Source organism: Plectropomus leopardus, chromosome 13 (assembly GCF_008729295.1).
Source record: "Plectropomus leopardus isolate mb chromosome 13, YSFRI_Pleo_2.0, whole genome shotgun sequence".
Lineage (NCBI taxonomy): Eukaryota > Metazoa > Chordata > Actinopteri > Perciformes > Serranidae > Plectropomus > Plectropomus leopardus.
The window spans coordinates 28,794,597-28,809,273 of record NC_056475.1 but is presented as its reverse complement, the minus strand read 5'-3'; the positions used below and the strand labels follow the sequence as shown (position 1 = coordinate 28,809,273).

General features: G+C 40.8%; 3 protein-coding genes across 3 annotated transcripts; 2 read left to right on the top strand and 1 right to left on the bottom strand.

Annotated features, from left to right (window-relative positions):
• The first annotated feature begins 1,751 nt into the window (after positions 1–1,751).
• On the top strand, positions 1,752–9,856 carry LOC121952285 (heat shock cognate 71 kDa protein-like). Its single transcript, XM_042498857.1, is given in 13 exon segments — positions 1,752–1,963; positions 5,939–6,144; positions 6,495–6,647; positions 6,728–7,127; positions 7,130–7,282; positions 7,392–7,495; positions 7,498–7,596; positions 7,791–7,836; positions 7,839–7,853; positions 7,856–7,987; positions 8,406–8,638; positions 9,628–9,768; positions 9,771–9,856. Coding segments are annotated over 13 exon segments (1,941 nt in total). The 5' UTR covers positions 1,752–1,758; the 3' UTR covers positions 9,825–9,856.
• A 1,295-nt stretch (positions 9,857–11,151) lies between these two features.
• On the bottom strand, positions 11,152–11,984 carry LOC121952287 (histone H2A). Its single transcript, XM_042498860.1, has one exon. It carries the CDS (start codon positions 11,909–11,911, stop codon positions 11,525–11,527), a length of 387 nt encoding a protein of 128 aa, XP_042354794.1. The 5' UTR covers positions 11,912–11,984; the 3' UTR covers positions 11,152–11,524.
• Positions 11,985–12,131: 147 nt separating this feature from the next.
• LOC121952286 (histone H2B 5) lies at positions 12,132–13,044 on the top strand. The gene is given in 2 exon segments (XM_042498858.1): positions 12,132–12,466; positions 12,469–13,044. Coding segments are annotated over 2 exon segments (492 nt in total). The 5' UTR covers positions 12,132–12,237; the 3' UTR covers positions 12,732–13,044.
• Positions 13,045–14,677: the final 1,633 nt, after the last annotated feature.

Here is a 14,677-nt window from a genome sequence, read left to right as displayed (position 1 = left end):
TAAATTATCAAATCTGATCTACAGCAAGACATAGTCAACATGGTTTTATGACAATAAGACTGGTTGCTGTTTGCAGTGTATTAGTTAGAGTTTGCCTAATGATGTTCATACAGTGTACTTTAGTATTTAGGGCGCATGAATGTTAATTCTACAGTGCGGAATATGGTGATTGAGAGGAATAATTAGAAGCCTCCACATGTTCATTTCTATTTTTTTCTTTCTTTTTTAAATTTTTTTCCCCAACACATAAACTGAGGACCTTTCAAGCTATTTCCGTCTCTTCTTTCTCTTTAACTTACCGCAGCTGCTCAGGTTTTAGCCAATCAGAGGGGCCATGGCTCAAAGGAAATCTGAAGACTGGTCCAGAATGTGCTGGAATCTCAATGCTGCTCTTCGAGCTGATTGGCTCACACAACAGTGGGAAAGCTGAGAAAAGCAGTGAGCGTCTCCTGCCTGTGTTCATGTGGAGGAGAGAGTGAGACTGCAGCAGCGTGAGTACACAGCAGCATCCAGGTAGGATGAGAATATCACTCAGAAGGCATATTTGTTCCCAGTCTGTCTGTGTATGTGCAGTTATGCTTCTTATTGCCAGTTAACAGTTAATGCACAGGTTCTGTAGTGAGTAAACTGTGAATTTATAGTGACATTACTAATGCTTTCTTCCTTTCTTTCAAAATTATATTCCTATTTTATTCATTAGGACATATATTGTGATGATGTATAACTATATTTATCATCATGTAACATTTTTATTTTTGCCAAAAATCTTGAATATCTTAAAAAGTCTGTGATTTGTATTTAAAGTATTAATGAGCTTTGACTTGGCTTAGCGGGTAGCAGCTGAATACTGCAGCAGGGCAACTTTCCCCCTCAGTCGAAAGATGGTGGGGGGAGGAGTGAGTCTGTCTGTCTCAGATGCTCAAGAGTTCAGCAGTTTGAAAAGTGCTCCAGCGTGATACTGCAGAATTAGGCACACGCTCTTGTGCAGTCCTGCTCAGCACAGAAATGTACTTATTAACTTATGCAGAACGCATAGGAGAGTTTGCAGGGATGACTGATTGATGCATTAGCTGAAGACTTTTCAATCAGTTCAATCAGATTCACTCTCTAACCTACACTTTCAGTTTGCAATGTGTTTCTACTGCTTGAAATGAATACTTTCCACAGACATTTGTGGCTATTTTATAACAATGATCATAGTTTAAGAGAAAGAAAATGCAGACAGGAGAGGGGGGTATCTCAACTTTATTAAAATAACATCTTTTAAAAATCAGTTTACAAACTAAAAGACAAGTTAAAAGATGACATCACATAAAAGTAAGTCTAAAAATGGGTGTCAAAAAGTGATTTAACAAAAGTCACTGATTCTGTAGCCTTATCTCCTCAGGCAGGTCATTCCAAAGCCAAGGGGTCCTGATGGCAAACGCACGCTCACCTTTAGTTGGAAGCCTCAACTTTGGAATGGTCAGAAGGGCCCCATCTGAGGATCAATGGCTGATCTGTGGATTTATGGCTGATCTATGGGAAATGGCTCATAAGGGATCAATATTTCTGTTATGTAGCTTTTGACCAGACCCAGACGATCTTTAAAAGTGATGAGTAAAATCTAATAATCAATTCTAAAACGAAAGGAGATATTCGTAAAACCTAAAACCCCTTGAACATAACAACATATGTAGACTTTTTTGATAATTGAGTCTTATTGCCCCCTGCTGGAATAACACAAGCTATAAATTGTTTTACTTTCTCAGAGCAAGCATGTCCAAAGGGACCGCCGTTGGTATCGATCTCGGAACCACCTACTCCTGTGTTGGTGTGTTCCAGCATGGCAAAGTTGAAATCATCGCCAACGACCAGGGCAACAGGACCACACCCAGCTATGTGGCATTCACAGATTCTGAGAGGCTGATCGGCGATTCAGCCAAGAACCAGGTTGCCATGAACCCCACCAACACAGTCTTTGGTAAGGTTACTGGACGAAAGGAAAAAATTATGTCATTATTCAGGACATATGAATGTATCCCAATGATTGTTTGCTGTCAGATCATTGAGTGAATACATTAATCGTGGTCATGTGAATGGTTCACATCTTTTATCTGTGAACATTGACTTGACTATCCGTTCATGCTCCACACCCTCCTCCTGACTCACTAAGGACACACGCACTTACAGACCCCCTGCCTCCCAATTACCTTCACCTCCACCGTCACCCTCCACTATACAGGCGCAGGATAATATTCAGACAATCAAAACCAGAATTACTAACAACAGACAGGTAAGACCAGGATCTGTTCATAGAACTAACTGTATTTTAAACATCCCCCGAGTTGGAGGTGACAAGCGCACGTCCAGTGCAGACACTAAAATAGCTGTCCTGAACGTGCGCTCCCTTTTAAACAAATCATTTATTATAAATGACATTATTTTAGACAACGACTTAGACATCATTCTACTGACAGAGACGTGGCTTGGCACTGATGCACTGTCGTTCTCACTGAGGCTTCCCCACCAAATTTTAACTTTTTATTTTCAACTCGAGAGGGCAAAAAAGGAGGCGGAACTGCTTCAATTACAAAGATTACCATGTGCTCAAATGAAGTATTTTTTAACAACTTCGTATCATTTGAGTATCATGCCTTTGTTTTTAGCAACCCCCCCATTCTTTGCTTAACCGTCTACAGACCACCCAGGTACTCATCATCTTTTATCAATGAGTTTTCTGAACTTTTATCAATTATACATAGTAAGTACAATAGAATTTTAATAACTGGTGATTTTAACTTGCACATGGACAACTCCTCAGACACAGTGTCCAGAGAATTTTTAAACCTTTTACACTGCCTTTAATTTTAGACAGCATGTCACACAGCCGACTCACAGCAGGGGGCGCACCCTGGACCTGGTCATAACTTAGGGCCTGTCCATTGGTGCGCCATCTGTTGTGGATCTGGCTGTGTCTGACCACTTTTGTGTGTTTTTTACAGTCACCAGTTTTAATCAATGGGAGGCCCCGGTGAGATCAGTGAGGAAACGCTACCTAACTTCTGAAGTGGCTGCAAAGTTTATCCGGATTTTACAGAGCACTCCAGCAGAAATTTTACCAGCACCATGTGATTTCATTGTTGACAGTTTTAACAATAAATTAAAGACAACACTGGACTCAGTGGCCCCACTTCAATTGAAGACTGTTAAAACAAAACCTACACCGCCATGGAGAAATATGAACATCAAAAAGCTGAAGAGAAACTGCAGGAGTGCTGAGAGGAGATGGCGAAAGTCAAAGTTAACAGTTCATTACGAAATATTCCGTGAACACCTCAAAACCTACAATAACACAGTCAAACAGGCAAGAATTTCTCACTTTCAAAAATTAATCAACGACCATAAAACCAACCCGAAATTTCTCTTCTCCACAATCGACCGTTTAACAAACGCAAATTTTAATAGACCCTCCAAGACACCAAGTGACGCCCTTTGTGAGGATTTTGCAGACCACTTCAGAAGTAAAATCAATGACATCAGATCGAGTCTTTTACCGCATCAGATTTTAAGTGTTGATTCACCCAGATCATTGATTTTACCGGAGGAAACACTGGAGAGTTTTGCCCTGGTAGATGCGAGAGGACACTTGGTCGAGTTTTCTCCCAAGTAAAGCCCACAACCTGCCTCTTAGACCCAATTCCCACTCCATTTTTTAAAACGTTTCATGCATTCTTTGAGGAACAATTGTTATACATGGTGAATTGCTCTCTTCAGACGGGTGTCTTCCCCACCTCCTTTAAAATGGCGGTGGTGAAGCCCCTTCTGAAGAAGAGCAATTTAGATCCCAACATTTTTAATAATTATCGGCCTGTATCGAACTTACCATTTTTAAGTAAAATCTTGGAAAAACTTGTGTTTAACCAAGTAAATGACTTTTTAATCACAAATAACATTTTAGAGAGGTGTCAGTCTGGTTTTAGGATGAATCACAGTACCGAGACGGCCCTTGTAAAGATTTTAAATGACATCAGGCTCAACTTAGATAACCAAAACTCACTCGATACAGTAGACCATCACATTTTATTAAATAGACTGAGGAACCTGGTCGGCCTCTCTGGTACTGTTCTGAACTGGTTTGACTCCTACCTCACAGATCGACACTTCTTTGTAAGTATGGATACATGTTCCTCAGGAATCCATGAGATAAAGTGTGGGGTTCCCCAAGGGTCAATTTTAGGCCCAACTCTTTTTAATCTGTACATGCTTCCCCTTGGGGACGTCATCAGGAGTCACGGCATCAGCTTTCATAGTTATGCTGACGATACTCAACTGTACATCGCTGTGTCTCCTGATGACACAGGGCCTATTGATGCCCTTTTTAACTGCATTTCAGACATAAATTCATGGATGGCAGCAAATTTCCTACAGCTCAACCAAGACAAAACAGAGGTTTTAGTCATCGGTCCCGAAGGCCAGAAAGAGAGACTTTTACCAAAGTTACAGGCTTTTAGAACATCACAATCTATAATAAATCTGGGTGTGATTTTTGACTCTGAGCTTACTTTTATCCCACACATCAAAAACACAACAAAAATTGGTTTTTATCATCTAAAGAACATAGCCAGAGTCCGCCCGTTTCTCTCTCAGGCCAGCACGGAGGTACTGATGCATGCTTTTATCTCTTGTCGTCTAGATTATTGTAATGCCCTGCTCTCTGGTCTTCCCAAAAAGAGCATTTCCAATTTACAACTATTGCAGAACTCAGCCGCACGAGTGCTGACAAGGACCAGAGGGCGGGAGCACATTACACCGGTTTTAAAATCGCTTCATTGGCTCCCGGTGCGTTTCAGGATTGATTTTAAGGTTCTTTTACTTGTTTTTAAGTGTCTCAACGGTCTTGGGCCTTCTTACCTAACTGAGCTGCTTTTACCTTATCAACCCTCGCGGACCCTGAGGTCCTCCGGCACTGGCCTTTTAACCATACCACAAGTTAGCTCTAAAAGAAATGGGGAGGCGGCTTTCAGTTACTATGGCCCCCGTCTGTGGAACAGCCTGCCGGAGAACCTCAGGATCACAGACAGTGTTGAGGTTTTTAAAAAGAGGCTCAAGACCCATCTTTTCAAACAGGCTTTTAACTAACTAACTAACTAACTACTTATTTATTTATTTATTTATTCTACTTTTTTATTTTATCTTAATCCACTGTTTTAGTCTCCCATTTATTTATTTATTTATTTATTTAATTATTAGTGGTTATAACCTTTACACTATTTTACTGTGCACTTGTATTCTTTGTCTTATTTTACTGTTTTAGTCCCTTACGTTCTTAGCTTTTATGTTCTTTACCTTATTTTATTGTGTTAGTTTTTAGCTCCAGTGTTTCCTCATCGGGGCCTACCGGACTGGGAGTGGTCTCTGGTCCACCATTGGGGGTGCTGTACCGTGGACTGTTTCGGCCCAGGTGGCTAGAGGGCTCGGCATCTTGGTGCGGGCACTCCTGTCCGCCCGGGTTGGGATGGTCTCTGTGGCGGCGCCCCGGCGGTGCTGGACCGTGACCTCTCTCAGTGAGGTTGGCCCCCAAAGGTAGCTTCTCCCTCGCCACAGGTCTCAGTGCCTAGCCATGTCTCTCTAGCCATGTCTCTTTAGTAACAGCTGGTGTGTGCTGGTGTATGTGTGCGTGTGTGTGGGTGGGAGGGGGGGTGTTCGGGTGCCTTTGCGAATATGTGTGGGAATATCTACATGAATGTGTGTGTTTTGTTGCATACGTATATGTGGGGGTGGGAGGGTCAGGCTGTCTGTATTTTTCTTGATTTTCTTTGATGTTTTTCATTTCTGTTATTGTTTTTAATCTCTGTTAGGCACTTTGTGTTACTCTTTGTATGAAAAGTGCCATACAAATAAAGATTTGATTGATTGATTGATTGATGTTTCTTTCATTTTTCCCTGGGAACTGCAGATGCGAAACGCTTGATTGGTAGACGATTTGAGGACCCAGTCGTACAGTCTGATATGAAACATTGGCCATTCAATATAATCAGTGACAGTGGACGGCCCAAAGTGGAGGTTGAATACAAAGGTGAAACCAAAACCTTCTACCCAGAGGAGATCTCATCCATGGTGCTGACAAAGATGAAGGAGATTGCAGAAGCCTACCTCGGAAAAGTGAGTTTATAGTAGGGGTTGAGAGATTATCATCCTGGCCGATTATTGGGGCCGATGTTTGGCATTTTGCCCATTATCTGTATTTGCATTTTATTTGGATGACTGACGATAAAATTAGTCATTTAAAAAGTGCAAAGAAAGTGTCAGCATGGGAGGAACTTTAACTTTGTAAAACCTTAAGGAGTCTTAAATTGGTTATTGCCTTTGATCCCATTTTCAAAGAAATCACACCAGTTAGTTCAAGGTTCAAATGTTTAAATATTTGTGAAATGTGTCTAAAAAAACAGTACAAGAAAAGTGATATCACTCCAGGTTTCTAAGTCTTAAACACCACTCTTCATTCTTTCCAGTCTGTGTCAAATGCTGTCATCACAGTACCTGCGTACTTCAATGACTCTCAACGTCAAGCAACCAAAGACGCAGGAACTATCTCTGGTCTAAATGTGTTGAGGATTATTAATGAGCCCACAGCAGCAGCGATCGCTTATGGCTTGGACAAAAAGGTAAGTGGTCAATAGTTGATGTACCGTGTTATGTCCACCAGCACCTCTACAGCTGTGTTCAAAGTCTTCTTATTCTGCAGGTTGGGTCTGAGAGGAACGTCCTCATCTTTGACCTTGGTGGTGGCACCTTTGATGTGTCCATTTTGACCATCGAGGATGGCATCTTTGAGGTCAAGTCCACAGCTGGAGACACACATCTTGGTGGGGAAGACTTTGACAACCGCATGGTCAACCATTTCATCGCCGAGTTCAAGCGCAAGTACAAGAAGGACATCAGCGATAACAAAAGAGCCATCCGTCGTCTGCACACCGTTTGTGAGAGGGCAAAGCGCACCCTGTCTTCCAGCACCCAGGCCAGCATTGAAATCGACTCTCTGTACGAGGGAGTCGACTTCTACACCTCAATCACCAGAGCTCGCTTTGAGGAGCTCAACGCTGACCTCTTCCGCGGCACCTTGGACCCTGTGGAGAAGTCTCTCCGTGAGCCAAGATGGACAAAGGGCAAATTCATGACATCGTGTTGGTGGGTGGCTCAACTCGTATCCCCAAGATCCAGAAGCTGCTCCAGGACTTCTTCAATGGAAAGGAGCTCAACAAGAGCATCAATCCAGATGAAGCTGTGGCCTACGGAGCTGGTGAGTGTCTTGAGCCACTCTTACATGCTGAGAGCAACACAACTGAAGCTACTATTGAGTTTCTAAAATTAAAATTGTTGTAATGTCTAATTGTTGCCTTTCCCTACAGCTGTCCAGGCTGCCATCCTGTGTGGTGACAAGTCTGAGAATGTCCAGGACTTGCTGCTTCTGGATGTCACCCCTCTGTCTCTGGGTATTGAGACCGCTGGAGGTGTGTCATGACTGTCCTGATCAAACGAAACACCACCATTCCTACCAAGCAGACTCAGACCTTCACCACCTACTCTGACAACCAACCTGGTGTGCTCATCCAGGTCAGCACATGATTACTTATATCGTCCTCTCTATTTTGCAGTGATGACGTTTTTTCAATTCATTCGTAGTTTCCATCAGAGGTCGCATGACCAAAGAAGGCCCTGACCTTCCTTGAGTGACTCAGGGGACATTGAAGTTTCAGAACTGCAGATGTTGTCAATATTGTTTGCTTAACCCTGCACACTTCCAACAGGTTTATGAGGGTGAGCGTGCCATGACGAAGGACAACAACCTGCTGGGCAGTTTGAGCTGACAGGCATCCCCCGGCTCCCCGTGGTGTTCCCCAGATTGAAGTGACATTTGATATTGATGCCAACGGCATCATGAATGTCTCTGCTGTGGACAAGAGCACTGGCAAGGAGAACAAGATCACCATCACCAACGACAAGGGTAAAAAAAAAGATAAAAATGCTGCTTAAACCTTTGAATCCTGAGAAAGCAGTAGATTTGAAAAAAATATTTTTTAAAGAACCTAGGAAAAAATGTCTAAAACTGTACATATAATTTTGGTAATAATACATTTGAAATTGTTTTACAGAATTATTAGTATTTTTAAGAACCTTTTTCAGGTCATTACCCTTTTTTAAACATTTACTTTATTTTTCTTTATTTGTGCTAATTTTTGGCTTATTACTTTGTAAGTTAATCATTGCCTTTTACCCATGTTTTTGAAAGACATCAAGCCGATTTACTCAGGTCTCAAAGGGTTAAGGTTAAGGTTATTTAGGTTAAGGGTTAACCTAAATACAGCTGCGATGTTATCCCAGCAGCAAATGATGAAATGCTAATCCTGACTGTTTTAATACAGGTCGCCTCAGCAAGGAGGACATTGAGCGCATGGTCCAAGAAGCCGAGAAGTACAAGGCTGAGGACGATGTCCAGCGTGACAAGGTGTCTGCTAAGAACGGCCTGGAGTCGTATGCTTTCAACATGAAGTCAACTGTAGAGGATGAAAAGCTTGCTGGCAAGATCAGTGAGGATGACAAGCAGAAGATTTTGGACAAGTGCAACGAGGTCATCAGTTGGCTGGACAAGAACCAGGTGAGAATTAGTGTTGATTAAAAAAAAAAACAGAAACATACATTTTGGAATATTACCCAACATAAACCCCTTTGAAACCCGCGCAAAATGGCATGATTTCTTTCAAAAACACTGAAGGAAGGCAATGACCTCCTTGACAAGAAATGACCCCAAAATTTGAGAAAAAATAATTACAAGAAAATGTGCAAGAAATTAGCAAAAAATTGGAAGTCACAAACAAACAAGGAAATGATGTGAAAAAAAAAGTGCTAAAAAATAAAAAAATAAAAAAACATATTTTGTGCAAGATTTTGAATCTTGAGTAATCATAAAGCCAATCCATGCTCTCACATTCAATGGGGCTGCTCGCGTTTGGTCAGACGGTTGTATTGGCGGGAACTACCCCATAAGGAATATTGCACAAGATGGCAGCATCCATATTCTGGATATTTTAGCCTCACTTTAGCATAACGGGGGTAAGTGGGGGCATGTCCATATTCATATACAGTGTAATGTGCATGCGCGAAGTGCAGCTGTGTTGTCACCGTTCTCACAGGAGAACAACAGAAGGGATGGCGTTTTCAGAGAACTACACACTGGAAGTCGATTTCAAAGTTTGCATTTTCAGGCTCTCAAAACGCTGTTGTCATTTGAACAAATGGCCAAACCACAACAAAAGTTTAAAGTTTTATGCAAGAATGGTTGCAGTGTAAACGGTTCCTAAGTTAGAAGGAGTATTGATGTCAGAGTTAGTAGTGATGATTTACTCAGATCTTTGTAGCACGTCAATATATAGTTACTTGGAAGTAAGCAGTACAGATCGCATTGCTTTTCAAAATTTCAATGGATCTGGGATATATACATCCACTAAACCCAATATTTGTCATTCATGTCAATTGTGATTTTAAGGGTTACGTCATCCTCATCTTTGTTGCAACAGTAACATCAATTAAACTGTCAAATAATTCCTACTGAACGCGTCAGTATGTTATTTGATTTCTTTGTAATAGACTGCAGAGAAGGATGAATATGAGCACCAGCAACAGGAGCTGGAGAAGGTGTGTAACCCTATCATCACCAAGCTGTACCAGGGCGCGGGAAGCATGCCGGGTGATCTGCCCACTGGAATGCCAGGCGTCTTCCGGGAGCTGGTGGTGCTACTGGTGGTGGAGGATCCTCTGGGCCAACCATCGAGGAAGTGGATTAATCCCAGTGAATACTCAATACTATAAATGCATGACCATTCCCAGAGACCTATATTACATCAATACTGATAACAGTTAATTATCCTTTCTGTGAGGAAAATGACTAAGCTCTAACAAGATTAAAACACCACTGCCGTATTACACTTTCTTGAGGTTCTTTGGAGTGTTTTGTGATTGTAGTCAGCACAGCAAACCTTCCTGTAAAGAAATAAGAACAAGGCAAATATAATCATCCCTAATTGTGTCCTATATTAATATACATTTGCTATCATATTAAAAATGTCAATAGCCTCACTGCATCTCCTACCACTTTATAAACCGAATGTTACGTTGCTCATGATTTTTTTGTAGCTACAGTAGTAGTTAATGATTAATTATTTGTTTTCTATATTATTTGAAATTAACCCTTAGGGCCCATTTAATATTACACAAATTGGTATCACTTTTCAATATACAATACACTATATACTATATATACTAAACTATATACCATACAATATACTACATGTTAAGTCGATTTTTTTGGACTAACACAGCCTAGGATATGTCAATGAATCGCAGCGACATTGATTTTCATACATAATTATTTTTTGTGCAGTGTCAAACACTCACTCATAACGCTCTGCACACATAATGTACTTTTCAAAACTCAAGATGTAGAAAACATTATACATAAATATGATTTTCTACTTTGTTTTATGAGTTGGGTTTTTTTTAGCATCAGTCCTGATCATAAATATCAAGTATTCATTAAATTTCAGAATTTTAACCCTTACAAGTGCAGGTTTTTGTCATAATACCATGTTTTTAGATGAAAAAATATATAAACAGTATATTATCTTCAAAATAACAATTTTGTTTCCACAGTGTATTTTAGACTTATTGTATTTAACCCTTTCAATGTTCAAAATTCAATCCTGAGCAATTTGGTTTGAATTCTTTCAACATGAGGGGAATGGCAATAAGTATCTTGGCAAGAAATGTTCGGCAAATTAGTAGATTTAGATTTTTTTAATCTTTGTTTGGGAAAATTTGATTAAGTACAATTATTGTAGATTTAACTTGTATTGTGTCCCACAAAATAAAATAAAAAATCAAAGGTGATGAAGAAAATAACCTGAAAATTGTCTTCACATTAGGGTTTGTTTTTTTTTAACTTAAAAAGGTTTTTTTTTTTGGCTTTTTTAAAAAACTTAGTTTGAGGTATTTCTTTCCAAAACCCAGGTGCGAAATGTGTGCTGTACCGGTGTAAATGCTGGAGAAGCTGCAGCCTATTTATACGCCTGTGTGACCAAAAGTCCCCGGATGACAACATACATAAACACTGAGTGTATTCTCCCTGTGCCAAAAGGCTGCAGGATCTTTATTCAAACAACATGACATAAAACAATACAACAAATTTAACGTTTGTAGCAGCAAACTAAATCCCCCCTCCTTTTAGAATTGGTCCATATTAAGAACTGTTTTTTTTTCTCGCGGCCTTCATTCCCAGCCTTCATACAACGCCTCCATTTTCCAGAGCCGACAACACAAACACTGAGCAGTCTATGAATAGTCCAGATGAGAAGCGGTTGAATGTTTTCACTGTGGAAACATCGCACACTATCCCCTATTTGAAATGTTGATTATCCCCCAAAAAAGAACACTGATATGAAAAAGTGGTCGGCTCCGGGCTGAGCTCCGGGGGTTCGCGGGGAGTCTTTTACTTGCTCTTGGCCGGTTTCTCCGTCTTCTTGGGCAAGAGGACAGCCTGGATGTTGGGCAGCACTCCTCCCTGCGCGATGGTCACACCTCCCAGCAGCTTGTTGAGCTCCTCGTCGTTGCGCACGGCCAACTGGAGGTGCCGGGGGATGATCCTGGTCTTCTTGTTGTCCCTGGCCGCGTTGCCTGCCAGCTCCAGGATCTCAGCGGTCAGATACTCTAGCACGGCCGCCAGATACACCGGGGCCCCGGCACCGACGCGCTCCGCATAGTTGCCTTTGCGCAGTAGCCTGTGGACTCGACCCACCGGGAACTGGAGTCCCGCGCGAGAGGAGCGGGACTTTGCCTTTGCTCTGGCTTTGCCTCCAGTTTTCCCTCTGCCAGACATTATGTTTAAAAATTAATCTGTCGAGTGATCTGCTTCTACAGTGTGACGAAGGGCTCGGACCTTTACGTAATGTCTTTGTGCGTAAAGGCATATAAACTGCAAAGGCTTCTCTGATTGGCCGATTGAAACTGAAATGAAGGAGCCAATGGCAGAGCGCGCCCTCTAGTAATATCTGTCCTCTGCTGAGCGATGCACCAATCACAGAGGAGCAATGGCACACACTGATTTGTACAGCCACGTTATAAATAAAGGACTGGAGACTGGGCGGCGACACGAGCCGTGCGCGTTCCCTGCTGTTCCACAGATATCCACGCACGAAAGAGAAAATGCCTGATCCTGCAAAATCAGCTCCTGCGCCCAAGAAGGGCTCCAAAAAGGCCGTGACCAAAACCCAGAAAAAGGGAGACAAAAGACGCCGCAAAAGCAGGAAGGAAAGCTACGCTATTTACGTGTACAAGGTGCTGAAGCAGGTGCACCCAGACACAGGGATCTCCTCTAAGGCCATGGGCATCATGAACTCGTTTGTCAACGACATCTTCGAGCGGATCGCCGGGGAGCTTCGCGCCTGGCGCACTACAACAAGCGCTCCACCATCACCTCCAGGGAGATCCAGACCGCCGTGCGTCTGCTGCTGCCCGGGGAACTGGCCAAGCACGCCGTGTCCGAGGGCACCAAGGGCCGTTACCAAGTACACCAGCTCCAAATAAAAGGAGACGGACACAGGCTGGACACGCAGGGGGGCAACAGCCGCCAGATCAGCACCGGGACGATCTTTAAACCCTCTGCGCCGTGTCGGCCCTTTAATTTTGCCAACTTGTGATTTTTGCACCATTGCCAGCCAGCCCAGGCCTTACGGTGGATGTCTTGTGATTCATTGGAACTGTAGCCTGCCATTTTGTTTTAACTCAGTGTTTTCTTTTTCTTTTTTTTTTCATGACGTGTAATGTTTTTAACAAATGATTGAATAAATTCATGACGAATGTAAGTCAGTGCTCTTATACTGTGAATGTGTCTTTTGCTTCGAACCATTGTAATAATGTAAACATGCACCTTAAACATTACTACCAGACTGAATTGTAATGGGACAGTCGGTACAGACGTTGTGAGATTAAAGCTGTGACTTATTGCTACCAGTGAGGTGTTATGTTTCTGTTTCTAGTCTGCTTAAATTAATATTTGCATTAACCCTTTGATACCTGGAGCAACATAACTTTTTTGTGCTTTCCTCAAAGAAACTGAAGTGATTTCTTTCAAAAACATGAAAGAAAAGGGCAATTTGAGAAATGTCTTAAAATGTTCCAGAAATTGCACAAAAAAAATACTAGGGGAAAATGTCAATGGGAAAAAGAAGAAGAAAAGCGAGGGCGAAACTCTTATTTCATATATTTATGTTACAGAATGATGTTATTTAAGCACTTCATGGAGGTCATTTCTGTTAACTGTCTTTTTCAATTTCAATTTTTTTTAAATAATTATCAGGTATTTTCTTGTACTTTATAAGAATTTCTTGCTAATTTTTTGGTCCTTTCAGAAGTTTTTAAACATTTGAACCCTGAGCTAACAGGTGCAAATTCTTTCAAAAATTGGGGAAAAGGGCAACATGCAACTTGGTTTAGAAATTTTCCACATATTGCAAGAAACTAGAATTCTCTCTCTCTCTCTCTCTCTCTCTCTCTCTCTCTCTCTCTCTCTATATATATAATATATATATATATATATATATATATATATATATAATTGCATTTAATATTGTTATAAAATTAAATTTTGAAGCACCATTTCCAGGTCAATTCCTTGTTCTTTTAAACTTTCTTTTCTGCTTTTTTTTTTTTTTTTTTTTTTTTACTTTTTTTTTTTACTACTTTTCTTTCATTTCTTGCTAATTTTAGGTGTCATTTATTTTGCTGCTCACTCTTTTCTTCCCATGTTGTTCAAGGAAAGAAATCATGCCAATTTGCAGGTTTATTAGTGAGTGAGTGGTAATTAGTGAGGTAATGTTATAGGTCACACCAAGAAGTGCTGGAACGGAGGGACACTAATGGTGACTTAAAATGGGGGAAAGCAGGTACTCTCACTATAGGGGTATTGTGCATGCAAACAATTTTAGTGTTTGCCATTTAAACTCAAATTTAAGCATTCACTCCAGTTGGGGTTTCTACTGTAAATATCTCCTAAGTAGACTGTGGTATTAAATGTCCCATTACCACGACATACCCATATAGACATTTGAGTCCAAGTGTATGATTCAATATTTGTGTGAAAATTATGTACTCAGAATCTTATGGGAGTAGCCTAAAGAAATATGAAAGTGTACCCCCCCCCCCCCCCCGCCCCCCAAAAAAAAAACGTAGGGATTCAAGACAATAATCATGATTAACTATGGAAATTCTGCGATTAATCTTGATTTTAAAAGAAAATTATCGGTTTACAGCCCTTATTCATAATTATGTATATTTTTCAGATTAATCTATTTATGTGTATATATATTTATATATATATGTTTAAACACTAAGTGATTAAATACATTTCAAATCTTATTTTAAGATTACTGTTTTATTATCTAATTCTAATCAAATGTGTTGATGTGTTATATTCTAGTTGCCAGTACTATGTCAGTGAAGAGAAAGAATGGGGTTTAATTTTAAAAGTCCTTATTTGCATTAAGTAGATCATGGCAATTTGATAAAGGACAAGATATGAATTGATGACTAATATTGAACAAAAGCAGAACAGGATCTTTGTGATATAATGCAGATTTTGTTAAGG

Coding starts and splice junctions, on each gene's coding strand:
- LOC121952287 (XM_042498860.1), bottom strand. CDS start 11,911: ATGTCTGGCAGAGGGAAAACTGGAGGCAAAGCCAGAGCAAAGGCAAAG.